A 14,153-nucleotide genomic window follows, 5' to 3' on the forward strand; every position below is an offset into this window, starting at 1 on the left:
GTTTGAATTTGTAAGTTCAAATACAGTTTTCAATCAGTAAAACAACTGATAAAATACTAGAATTTTTGAATTATTGTTATCATTTAAACTGCACAAACATACTATGTAATTCTGAAGACAAAGGAAAGTACGGTATAATTAAAAAAAAATTCACCAAAAAAAAGGAAGTTTTCTTTTTATTCAGTCCCCTTTACTCTTATAGCTGATACTACCAAAATTGGTAGTATCATGCTGTGGGAATGCTTTTACTGGAGGGGACAGTAAAGACCAGTCTGACTGAGGTTGAGCTGTTGAAAATGTTGAAAAGACAATAAAATGTATTTCTATTCTATTCTATTCTATTCTATTCTATTCTATTCTATTCTATTCTATTCTATTCTATTCTATTCTTCTTTCTGTGGGTCTCTGCGGTAAAATGTGGCTTCCCTGTTGCCATGGAGTGTTTTTGATTTATGTTGGCATCTTGTTGTCTTGTGCTTCTAATCCCCGATTCAAACTGCAGCTTATGTGTACAACTGGAAAGACTTTTTTCTGTCAACCAAAAAATGGTCAAAATTAACTAGAAATTTCTGCCAGTCAGAATCATCTGTAAACAGATCACAATATTAAGAAAAGCCAAAGACGGAGAATTGTTCCAGAATCAGAAATTTGACTTTCAAAAAGCTGTTATTTTTTTCTTCTTCTTTTTGTCTGCCAATTTCGAGATTATAAGCTTCTCATCTGTCATGTTGTGTCTGATTAAAGCCTTTTAGAGCTTTTATTCTGTCTTTATCTGGAAAGTCTCCTGTCCCAGTAGGTTTGATGCGAGGCTGTCAGGCAGCTAGTCTAAATTCCTCTCACTGTCAGAAGCCGTCGGCTGACAGAGAATCTCTTGGTGGTGACAACTAAATGATCTCTTCTTTATTAAACACCTCTCGCTATCTCTCCATCTCTCCCTGACTACTGCACTTCCTCCTCGCCTTTAGTATCTCATTTAATCATTTGACTGACTACTCTCCTTCCCTATTCCTCATTCATCAGTCTCCCCTTTCTTGTTTTTTTTTTTTTTTTTTTCAGCTGTTCTCCTCGGAGCCTCCTGTGTTGTATCTTTATCGAATCCTTTCTATCTGCACCGGGTTTTTTTCTATAAAAGCGAAGAGGGAATATAGTTCCCTCTCTCACCTGGAGCCATCAGTCAGTCAGCAGCTCATCAGTCTCTCAGGCTGCTTGACAGCCGACTAGTCACTCATTGTGCAGTTTTGTGAACACATTAATTAAGAATGTCTCATCCACAAAGCAAGAAAGTGATCCCTGGTGATCTCAGTGAGCCAAGTATTCTGTATTACTATTTTTCCAACCCCCACCTTCACTTCTTTGTTATCCCCCGTCTTCTTACCTCCTTCAGTTTGAGGCTTTCTTTTTTTCCCCTTCCCTTACTGCTGAAAGACTGGTTTGATAGGAAACACTGTTAACTTCTTCAGACCCTGAGACCCGAGAGCTCAAGAACACCTGGGACGAGGGGAAAATAAGCAAAAGCGATAGTGTTGGCGGTGTCAAATAAAGGGAGATTGGCTGTTTTGACATAAAAACTAGTGGAAAGAACAGACAGGAAGAAGTAAAGAGGTTGTCCAATCACCTTATGGACCTTCTGGGGATCAGTTCGTAAATGTCTGGTTATTATAGTCATTTATTAACCAGCGCTGTCAAAGTTGTAAAGCCCACTTGTTCTAAAAGTTCAAGAACAGCAGCGTACGCAGTTGAAACCATTCATATAGGCACCATGTATTAAGGCACAGCTTTTTATTTTCACTGTGCTATTATATTGGATGACATATTTTTTTATTTACCAAATGTATTTTTATCTGCTAAACCTTTCCTGCATTAAGCTGAATGAAACTTTAACCCACTAATGGATGTTTTGGACTCTCCAACTCTGTGACTGCGGTGGATTATGGTCAAATGGTAATATAAAAATGCAATATTAACAGCTATAAATCTAAACTTTGGACACAAATGACTCCTCCAAACAGACAGTGACAGTAAGAACATCCAAATTAGTTAGAAAGTAACCTAAGGACACCAAAGTCAATGTTTTGGAGTGAATAATGGAAGGCCTTGATCTCACTCCTGTAACAATTTGTGGGCTGAGCTGAAAAAGCTGTGCATAAGCAAGTAAAACTGCAGAACACATTCTCACTCCAGACTTGTCATATATTGACGACTTGGGCAGGTTCCTTCAGCGTCACATGTTGACGATTTGGGAAAGTCGCATGTTTTACATGGATTATTGACGCAAAAAGTTCTCGCAAACCCCACGATTTGGTTAGGTTTAGGGCAAAAATTACGGTAAGGCATATGGTAAAACCCCTCGCGTCACATATTGACGCGAAAGGGGCACCCTGCGCGTCAATATGTGACGAGGACGGACGTCCAAACTCGTCAATATATGACGAGTCGGGAGTGAGAATGGGTTGACCTGCAAAGGTGACACAGGAGGAATTTACCAAAATTCCAATAGACTCTGCAGAAGGATGCCCCAAACTTTTCACCCAAGTCACACTCACTCACATTTTCTTGATGTTGGCATGCAAATGACATTGTTTAAACAGATTAATGTAACTGCTTCAGGCTACTGGAACTTGCACCCCCAGACGTCTGGAGATGCACAGTCGTCTTACTGATATCTTGCTGCAACTTGTCAGATTTTTTCCATGATGTCATATGTCATAAGCATTATGTTTGAAGGACTGCCTTAAAGTACATCCAAACATCAAAAGTCAAATATTTTTAACTGATCTATCAAAAGCTCAAAAAGGCTATTCATGTTGAGATAAATTTAAGGGACATAGGATGTTGCTATTACACATAAGTTACACATATTTTACACATATTATTGGTTCAATATTGTTAATAATTTTCATTTTCAGTATTTTACCATCTGACTGATGTTATTTGTTAGTTTGTTTAACCTGACATAAATTCAGGCATCAAAGGTCAAATGTGTGAAAGTAAGATAGACAAAAACACCTGCTCTCCTTCTTCATAAACTAGAATTTCAATTTGACAGACAAAATTTTTATTTCCTAGTTTTTGGCCTGTGCACTACGCAGCTCTTCCTTAAACTGCAAGCTATTTGGGGTAATGTGAAGGCAGCACACAGAGCAGGTTACATCAAGCACACAGAGAGGAAGTTGCAATGTAATCTGACTTTCATAGTGACATTCATTGTAACGAGTGACTGTTTGGCAAAATAAAAATAAAAGATGAGATTAACAAAACATTGTGCAAGACCTATGAAACTGTTTTGCCACCATTATCCACAACAACAGGCCAGAAGTTTTTTTTTTTTTTTTTTATTTAGATGTGGTGTATTTGGAATTAAATTAGGTCTTCCCTGATTACGAGAGTTTTAAGGAGGCTAAGAAGTTGATCAAAAATGTTTCATAAGTCTTTCTCTCTCTTTTATAGATACGGGAAGATTGTGTCGACAAAGGCCATCTTGGACAAAAACACTAATCAGTGCAAAGGTGAGTGAGCATTAGTAGACTGATTTTGGAGTAAGCATTATTTGTAGCCTTGATAGACCTGAAAAACCTGAATGCTGACACGGGATTTGAGTCTGTAAAAAAAAGAAAAATCAATAAAAATGCAGGTTCTTTGGCGGCTTAAAGGCAGACTAATCAATGTGTTTTGCTGGGAAGGTATTTTTTTCTTTGATCTCTTCCTTTAGCACTTTTTGCATCCCTTAATCAATCACCTAAAAGTTATTGATAAGAAAAAAAGTGTGCGTGTTTGTATTCAAGTTTTGTTTGAGGGAAAGTTAGGATTTTATTAGATTTACAGCACAGCAGTGCTGACTGCCATATAATCCACATTACCCACTAATCAAAACAATGGACTAAGAGTATATTACTTGATTAAAGCCAGTGTGTGATTTCTAGTCAGCTGCCTGATGATGCTCAAAGTTAAGCAGCGTTTGAAAGGAAGATGTGGGCATTGTTGTCACAGGCCAAATCAAAATGAAGGACATAAAATAGCCGCAATGTGTTTTCAATAGTCAGTAAGGTTCACATAAGTGTCTATTGAGAACCGTCTGATTGTTAAAGTGGTCTGAACAAAGCACTAATCAGAGGAATTGTTGTCATCTGCTTTTGAAGAGGCACCCGTGAGCGTGTGTTCACCATGATTACAGCTCATCTGCTGGGGCTGTTCTCAGAGGTGCATCAATATGCTTTAGGACAACATCACGGGTGGCCTGTAATCAGAATTTCCGGTTTCAGCGACTGGAAATCCCTCTGTAATTGGCTCTGATGGTTTTCCTAAAATTCTAAATTCTTACACTTTTGGTGATTCCCAAAAGTGTAAGTGGTATCATTCCACATTTAATATAATTAAATAAAAGTTCTCAGTGAAATGTGAACATACAGATGCCTCTTAAAAAAACAAAAAAAAACCCAAACATTTAAAATGATTTTATTTCACTAAATCAATTAAAAAATTTAAACTTAGTTGATAAACATCCATTATGTGCAATGCGATAGATTTTGAATGCTGTATATTATTTCAGATGATTGTTGGTGCTGAAATGTATTTACATTCTGTAGTTGTAGTTGAGTCTGGTGTCGCTCCTCTTCATCTTAACTATACCTTTATAAATTCTCTGTGGTACTTGGGTCATGCAAGTTTGCTTTGCTTGTCAGACTGAGCAATATAATAACTAAAGCAGGTATTGATACCTTAAGCGTTTAGCTCGCTCGTAATCGAAATTAGTATTGCTAGGAAGCTTGTCAACAAAAGAGCGCGTGAAGCGCTCTAGAATTTTGTAAAATTTGGACTTCATAAAATGCACACAAAATTTATTCTGTACATGTTCATTCTTCTTTCAGACTTTGAAACTTTCCTCTCCCAATGAAATTTACTTTCATCTGAAAAGAGACTAGCAACTTGGTCTTGACTTGGTCTCGGACCCTAAAGGTCTTGGTCTTGTGTCGATCTCGATACACTCTGGTCTTGGTCTTGTCTTGGTCTCGTGGTGCTCAGTCTTTTTGTTTGGATGATCTCGCAAATGTTTCTCTCAAATCAAATTAAAATTGGTTTTGTGGTTACAGTGATGTTTTTTGTGAGATCATTCCAATTTGGACCAAAAAAGGGCAGAAAGTCCTATAAAACCCACAGATGATTATTACTTGCTTTTACTACAAAATTTCTCAACTTATTATATTTTCCACTTCAGTTGCATTTCACAATTTTGCATCTTAACCATTTATGCTTACCATTTATGGTTTCCTTAGTTATGCACTTTTGTACATTCTTAGAAGTATTTTCTTATGGTCACATTACATTAAATTCTGAAAAATATAAGCAAAGTCCAGATACGTTTTGGTCTAAATTATGAGTGTGGGGTGAGATTATTTTCCTAACTGTACCATGGCAGGATAATAAGTTTTTATGGCTCAGTGATCTCCCTGAGATCCAAACTGTGAAAACAAAAGAAATTCAAAGTTCATATTCACTAACCCCTTGAACTACACCAAGGGAATAATACTCCCCCTCTTCATGAGCTTATCACGGTTAAATGACAGTGAAGGGGTTTTAATTGTCCAGTCACCTAATCCAGCTTCAGCCAAACTATAGCTGTCAGCCAGAAGGTCTCAAATTTAACTTAGGATTAGTCAGGTACACAGTGGAGTCTATATTCAGCTCTGTGGCTGCATGATTCTCAATCATGTGGTTGTGAAACAAGTCCAAATCAAAACCCTTGCAGCATCGTTCCCGACAGCCAGTTTGAATGGTTTTGGTGTTGTTTTGAAAATGCGGTACAGTGAATCATTGCCTAACTTCTCCGTTTTGTCCTCATCTGTCCAAACAATGTTGTTCCAAACCTCTTGTGGTTTGTTCCTTTTACAAGTTTGCAAAGAAAGTTTCACATAGAGAAAATAAGCTTTTCACTGCCATCCTATTAAAAGCCACCAGCAACAGCTCCTTTTCAATTTATACTGTTGAATATATACTGTTTAATATGCTTAAACTTTTCCTTTAAGACATTTCTCCCCCTTACTTTATTTTCACAGCCCCATGTGAGCCTTAGTAAGTAGGGTGGGGTCCTGAGTGCAGCTCTGTTGTTTGGTCATTTTTCTGAACATTTCATAGTGTGACCTCATGGGAAACGAGACATCCGTTCCTGAGAAGACTGTCCACTGCCTTAAATTGTTTCCTCTCATAAGTCATTGTTATCTTTGTTTCTATCACAACTTAAAGTATTTAGAGAAGGGCCTGAGTGTTCCCAAAACAGAACAAAAGGAATTAAATTGTTTCATTTGAGTTATTTTATTAAAGGAAAATAGACAATGCAATGAACAGTTCTGTTTAAAATAATGGTACATATTGTGCTTTCGATTTTTTTCCCAAGCACCATGAAAGTCTTTTGTAATGCTCCAAGCAAAGGTTTAAATAGAAAACTTAATGAAGCTATTATGATTTGTTTTCCTGACAATTGTCATCTGCAGGTTTATTTATGGATGGCCCTGAGGTGGCCCTGGGAATAATTGTGGTTTTTGTTCTTGCTTAAGAACAAGCAAGAACAAAAGACTACAACTAATCACAGTCTAAAGCATACAGCTAATAAAAATATTGAAAACTAACAAATTAATACAGTTTTTTTAAGATAGTTTAAAACTGAGGAAAATAATGTACGTTTAGTTTTTTTTTTGTCTTGAAGCATTATTGAAATTACTTTTTTAATGAACTCAGACTCTTGAAAATGTGACTTATCTAACATGTCAAACTAATCAAAATATAAGAATTTTTTTCCCCCTAAAGCATTATCAGCTGGCAATATTTATTTAGCACTAAATCACTTATCTCAAGACCAGAAATTATTTTGGCACTGTATCCTTATACTGTACTCAACATGCATTTTAAGAAATGACTAAGGAAAAACTTCATCACATTCCTAAAAATAATGGCCAAAAAAGAAAAAAAAAAGAAAAAAAAAAAAGACTTAGCCATTATTTTAGGAAGGTGGTAAAATGTTACCGCATTAGATCAAGCTGCACTTTTAATTATATTTCCATGCCCCATTTAGATAGAATCTAACAGCTGCGGCAGAAGCAACATAGGCACATTTTTCAGACTGTGACTCTCTTAAGCAATTTCACCGCTCATGGTGTGGACTTCATACATCTCTTAGCCAGTTGTTAACTCACAATGAAGGAGTTTCATTATCAGTTGGCCATTAGAGTGCTGTACAACCGGATAAGTGTTGGTTTGATTGCAAAGGCATTCAGTGGGGACAAGATAATTGCTTAGCGTGACTAAGAGCGTACAAATTGGCTCGGAGAGTTCTCTTGGAAAGAGAGGGATGGATGGGCGGATGTAGCGAGTGGCGGCAGGAGGGGTAAAAATAACCTGAGGCTGACAGAAAAGGAAGGCGACCCTTTGAAACTGATGATTTAGCAGACAGTCTCATCTTTTCAGGAAGGTTGGTGAGGGAGGAAACAGAGGGTGTGTTTTGTTTTGTAGACACAGAGGTAATGAAATCAAGCCATCTGGCCTGGATGTTCCCCTCGCATGTCTCTGCTCCCGTCATTTGAAAACATTTTTCAGATCCGCATTAAGTCGATTCATTATTTCCTTCATGAAAAGTGAGGCTTCTCATCGAAGCTCTGTCGAGGTATTACTTCTCCTGGCAAAATGATAAAAGTAAACAAGCAATAAAAGTGTTTTAATAAGGCAAGCAACAGCGTTTCCTAAAAAAAAGATTTTTTTAAATCTCTTTTGTGAAGATTTTCTTACACTTTCCTTGTGTTTTGCAGCAAGTTTGGAATGACAGTTTTCTTGTTAGCAGCGTGGGAGCTGTGATGGAGGGAGCGAGCACAGAGCACAGGATGGAGGGAGGGAGAGGAAACCACTTTAGATACAAAAGGATTTCCATTTCCCAGAGACAAGCAGCCTCCCTCTTAGTGTCTCTTCCCCACTTCTTGCTCTCTGCTTGTCCCCTACCGTCTCCTTCTCTACGTGGTTGGCCTGTGCGACTGGCTCAGACCAGGGACTCTGAACGCTCAGGAGATTGCATGGGACCTATAGTGATGTTTGTGTGTCCATCTGTCAGTCTGTTGGGTCTTTTTGCTTGGAAAACTACTTGAGATGAGAGTTAGGAGGGCATATTTTGATGTGTAAAATACAGCATTTCTTTGTTGTTGTTTTTTCTTACAACAATGTCATGTAGATTGTGAGAGAAGCACTAAATTCAATGATAATGTGAGTAAATGCAAAATGTGTAAATGATGTAAAAAAGCTACTCTAAAATAACCAACTCTATTTGAATAAAATATCTCCATTGTTAAATCTCAAATATAACTGTAATTTAGTACGTTGTTTAATTAATTTCACAGGTTACACACAGCCACAATGTCTTCCAGAAATGTAGATAGAAGCAATCTCTTTAATGGATTATATCTAATAAAACAAATCAGGGTGAAAGATCTCAAATATGACACATAGACTTACAAACTACAGAAAAGTCTTCAGGAATTTGTGTGTCTGGTTAGATGTGGTGTAAAATTAACACATCACATGTTTTTGGTTAAAAACTTCATGCATATGGTTAAACCTAAGAGTATGTAATAGTATATACTCTTACGAACTGTGTTGCTGCTTCACCATGTTGGAAGTAGCAATTTTGCTCCCTTTACCAGGAAACCCTAAAGGGAAATTTCATCAAAACTTCAATCTGATTGATGCTTTGGCATGACCTTAATTAAATAGTTAATTAAAGTTTGTAATCTGTCCATTATGACCAAATTAAACTAATTTTATAAAGAAGAGTTGGACAAAATCCACCCAAAGTAGCGTAAAAGTTACATTGTTATTGTAAATGTGTAATGATAGCTTGGCACAAACACTCAATAGATTTTGAGGCTCATTACTTTTCCACCTGATCATGTTGCTTGGGACAGCTTATTTTTCATCTTTTAACAAACAGTATTTTAAGGTAATACTTCATATTGTGTGCTTTCAGAAAAGGGTGCTTCAGGAAAACCAGAAGAAATATGCAAGGATTTGTGCACTTTTTTATTGGCTCCATATGTTGGCAATAAGCTGTCCATCATCACAGAAGATGAACATCTGCTCCCAGATTTAGCAAGTGTCCATCTGGATTAAAGGGCCTTGAGCAAGACAATGAATCTCCAGCGGCTACTGGGGTCCGTTCTGTTTCTGATACTTGACCCACGACCTCAATAAAGCCACAGACAAAAACCTTTTCATAATAGAGTGACGAATGGACTTTGAACTAGTGGTTAACTCAGTTCAAGGCTATTTAGCACCACTAAACATGTCAGAGAGACGGACACTTAGAAATTAAATTTCCTCATAAGAAATATAAATATCCTCTGGGTTTATGTGTAATATTTTGTGTCCGACCCAACTAAATCAAGTGCTGTAAAAAGCACAGCCAGCCTCAGATGTCTTTAGAATAACTTAAAACCTTCAGGGTGAAACTAGATTACATGCCAACATCTACAGTGACTCAATATTTTATTTAGGGAGCATGTACCAGACGCCTGAGACATGGATTCAATTTTCTGGAACTGTAATACAGAGAAGGCATTTGATATTGGTATATCACTGTAAACAGACCTGCTCCCAGAAGTGGTTCCTGGTTACATTGCAGATTAAATCTGCAGCGTCTAGTTTCATGGCTGTGAAGTTCATGTGCTGTAATCACTGCTGTGTTTTCAGTCTACCGGCACCTTCAGTTCTGACTAATGAAAAAGAATGGCTCAGCCGCTGTAGTTGTCGCTTTACCGATTATTAAAAAAATATTCAGTGCTAAACACCTCAGTTTTAAAGCTATTCAAATCTACCCTGCCTTCTTTAAATCCTAGAGAGAGCCATCTTTTAGTATCAGTGAAGCTGAAATTCTAAATGAGATGAAATCAGCCAGACATATTTTGAATTTTTAAAATATTCAAATTTTAAAAATTGCTCTTGAACTGGAACTCAAGGGCAATGAAACAGAGTGCAATAGTTGAATTTCAGGAATATGTTGTGGACTTTTCTATGAGTATTCGAGTCATAAATTTTCCACATCTGTTATTGTGTGTTGTTGTTTCCACTGTTAATACTCCTGATTAGTTTCTCATTAGTTTCACTGCCTTGTCAAAAAGCAATTATTCTTTTTTTCCAACTGTGAGCCAATGCAACGAAATGGCTTTGAACTTATTTAAAAGCAGTTTGCTGTATTCACTTTATATATTGATCTTTCAGGTGTGAATCCAGAGGAAATAAATGACTGAAAAAATTGAGGACTCTTAAAATCAAAAAGACAGTGCAACTATTTACAAAATATAAGTTATGACACTACATAAATATTTGACTTGTTGTGTAGCAGCACTTGAATATGTAATTAGAAAGTTAAACATTTCTTTTTTTTTCCAAAAAAATTACCCTCGGACAACCCAACTCAAACAGCTGCCATGAAATATTCATACCTAATTTAATGTACCTAATTTGAAACTGCTGATGATAATAAATAGAGATGTACTGAGCAGAATAAATTATTTTTATATATCTTTTATCAGCCAATTAGCTTTTTTTTTTCAGGAAATATAATCAGCAGCAAAATTTATGTTTCTCTATTAATTTAAAATGAAATAATCTGTGATGTAAAATATGCATGCATGCTTTATTTAAAAAAATAACAAACTTTTCTCATGAACAACTGAAAGTTACAGACCTGGCTCACCAACCCTCATCACAAATATCATGCAATCCCTCAGGTTATGGAATAATCCATATAAATATAACCCTGTTAAAAATGCTAAACACTCAAACTATACATATTACAAGGTACAGTGTTATAGTTTTTTTCTGCAATAGTCATTATTTCATAAAAACATGTGTCTACCCTAATATTTCAAGGAACATAGCATTATTTTCCTGACGTGTAAAATCATTCATTCACTTGTTGTAACTACATAAAAGCATTAGACAGCCTCCACATCATGAATAATCAGTCATTCATAAGCGGCGATGTCACACTGTGTGAGAGAGGCGCTGGCTCTGTAGCTTTAAACTGTCTTCAGCATCTTATATTATTAATTATTGTGGTTACCATGCTTATTCGATGCAAGCCGTTTGCGTTACCAGCGTTGCATCAGACCTTTACCTTAACTGTGAGATTGTCAAAACTCTGCCAACATTTCCAGATTCAACATTCTCAATAGCAGATTGACCTTGACTCATCAAAAGAATAAAACAGAGCATTTTTACTGTTGGTCCATTTAGCTTCCTGTTTTCTGATGAAGTCTCATAGCTCTCTATGAATAAATAGCTGACACGCCATCATTCAAAGTACAGTTTTGTTCCTAGAAGTTTGTTGCACCTTTTCTTACTTTATTTTTCAACAGCTAATTTATTCTTAAAAGTTCATTTTGTGTGTAAAATAGTCTGATTCTGCTCAGCAGCAGATTTCTCAGTACTTGTATATTAATTAAGCTGCGCCTAATTAGAAAGTGGAGTCCCACATTGGCTCAGTTAGCAACACTGTTGCCTTTCAGCAAGAAAATCCCTGGTTCATACCTCAGTGTGTGGTTTTTTAACCTTATTTGTTCTTATATGGGCATTTGTGTCTCTATGCTGCCCAGTGATAGACTGGCGACCTGTCCAGATTGTACTCTCTCACCTTTTGACCTCTAGAGATAGGCACCATCTTGTCCTTCAAGGACAAACAGGCATAGGCACTGGATGAATGGATTATTTAGAATAGAGATTTAAAGGTTTTACAGACCTGTAAAGAGCTATTTATTGAATCATGTCTGTTTTTGTTTTAATAGAATCTTTAAAGCTTTCCTGCTCTAAATTTTTGATTAGCCATTATTTTTTAATCATTCAGGCATATTCATTTCACCGATTTTCAAGCAGAGAACATTATCCAGGCTACACAGGAATAAATCAGCCTGCCATACATATTATGTCCTGAATCAATCAATCCTCTGTGTTTAAACAGTAACTCATCCGTCAGAGTAAGAAATTTTCTAAATCCGGTGGAATAAAATGAGGACATTTTATCAAGGTGATAAATGCTGAGTGCATTGGTATCTTGGTGAGATGGGCATTTGTCGGTCTTCTTCCACTAAAATTGATAAATAAGCAGCATTGTAATGCACATAGAGCATATTTTTTTAAATTCTTGTTTCCCATATATATTTGTTTTTGTGCTTGTCTTTACAGGTCAAAGTAAATTGCAAATGCATTTTGTATGTTTATGTATCCGCTTTTAAGAGGTTGTGTAACCCTATTTTGGCTGAATTATGGGTTTCTCATTAGCCAACATATAAATATTTGCGTGCGCAGGGCAGATCTTGCTATGAAAGCAGCTTGCTGCCTTTGAACAATTAAAAAAAGAAGAAGAAAAAAATCTGCTGCTTATCAGCAAAACAGAGTGTGGCTCCAAATTTGGGAAAAGGAAGAAAGAAAGGCAGGAACAGATGTTGCGAGTGAAATGTTTGTCTATGGGTGAATGTACAAGAGAGAATCTCTCATTCTAAGCACATTTTTATTGAAAATTGTAGCAAGTTAGACTGTAAACATAAGGTTTATATACTTGTTTTAGGACTCAGCCCAGTCAGAGTTATTGTTCTTTTCGAATGTAGTTGTTTTGCCCTCATCCGTGGAGCATAAGTTTCTCGTAATTTGCTCACATTTTCAACACACAAGCGCACACAATCTGTCCGTTACATTTCAGAGAGACTGAGGACAGCCTGTCTGTTGACATCTCTTCCCAGCTTTCAGCCATGTGACCTAGTAAAGCAGGACATGCACTATTTCTGAAAGTGGAGATTTATGAGTGCGTTCGGACCTTTTGTCCTCCAGATCTTCCTGTAGGGCCCAACCCATGTCCCAGGAGCTCCAGCGCTCTAACAGATGCACGGACACTAAGAGAGACTAAATAAATAAATAAAAAAATTATGCCCTTTGTTTAAAAAAGAAACAACAACAACAACAAAAAACAGGAAATATATAAAGTGCAGAGACAGAATGGCATTCCATGAAATGCAGTCTGATACTGATGCTAGCAAATGACAAAATGTAATCATATAGATAAACGTTGATAAGGCTGTACAAAAAAAGAACAGAAACTTGCTGAAACTTGAATCCCCAATCAAATATAAAAAGCATGTTTATCATCCTAGGCTAAAATCTAAATCAGGGAGTTTGAGGTTTCCATGAAACATGTGACCTGACTTGATTTTGACACATTAAATCATTTTATAGCTTGCTGAAGACAAAATAGGATCTATTTCCTGAGCAGAATTGCACTTGCTTGCCAACATATTTGAGAATTCTCTCTGACCCTAGCTCCTTGTTTTCATTCCTTCTGTTTTGTTTTGTCCTAAAACTACTTGTCTTTCCCATCACTGGTTTCATTTTTTTTTCTTTTTCATTCTTACCTCTCTTGTTTGCTTTTCTGTTTCCAGGCTATGGCTTTGTGGACTTTGACAGCCCTGCGGCAGCCCAGAAGGCTGTGGCCTCGCTCAAAGCCAGTGGAGTCCAGGCACAGATGGCGAAGGTAAGGTTCATCTCACCCCTCTCCCTCTGGTCTGATAAACTTCTGAGGTTGATGCGCTGTTTTGGTATTTGGAAGTTTTGATAAAACTAACGAGGGTTTATGTTTATGGATGTAGAAGACTACCTAAAATATACAATAGAGGATAAACATTTCTACAGTGATTTTTGGCCTTACTTTATGTTGTGGTTACTTATATTTGACTGACTGGTGCCATTACCATTGAGATAAATAGCATACCGGTGAATTTCATAATGTCTATTTTTATGTAGACATTATTCAAGAATTTTACAAGACAGTGAAATTGGAAACCATCCTACATTTATGGTCTCTTTATTTTTTGCTCCTATGTACATCAGCTTTCCTATGTAGTATTCCTATTTCTTCTGTTTTACTTAGAAATTGAACATGCATTTGTATGTCTCTTGAATCTTTCCACATTTTGTGAAATTCAAACCGAAAACATTTATTTTATGCGGAAGACAAGGACAAAGTTGTGCCTGCTTCTGAAGAAAAATGAAGAACAACAACAACAAAAAAGTTTTGTTCTCAGTCAGATTGAAAGAAGAGTATCTGTGAATATCAGTTTTAAAATATTGGCCCA

At 36.6% G+C, this 14,153-nt stretch overlaps 1 protein-coding gene across 9 annotated transcripts in view; it reads left to right on the plus strand.

The window, feature by feature from the left end:
- LOC122831627 (RNA-binding motif, single-stranded-interacting protein 3-like) overlaps positions 1-14,153 on the plus strand; it is a 139,227-nt gene that overhangs the window by 51,549 nt on the left and 73,525 nt on the right. For all 9 annotated transcript variants that reach the window (XM_044117963.1, XM_044117961.1, XM_044117962.1 and 6 more), the window contains 2 exons: positions 3,448-3,506; positions 13,461-13,552. In XM_044117963.1, the coding sequence (XP_043973898.1) occupies positions 3,448-3,506; positions 13,461-13,552 (151 nt within the window). The remainder of the gene's footprint in view (positions 1-3,447; positions 3,507-13,460; positions 13,553-14,153) is intronic.

Source organism: Gambusia affinis, linkage group LG05, assembly GCF_019740435.1.
Source record: "Gambusia affinis linkage group LG05, SWU_Gaff_1.0, whole genome shotgun sequence".
Classification (NCBI taxonomy): Eukaryota; Metazoa; Chordata; class Actinopteri; order Cyprinodontiformes; family Poeciliidae; genus Gambusia; species Gambusia affinis.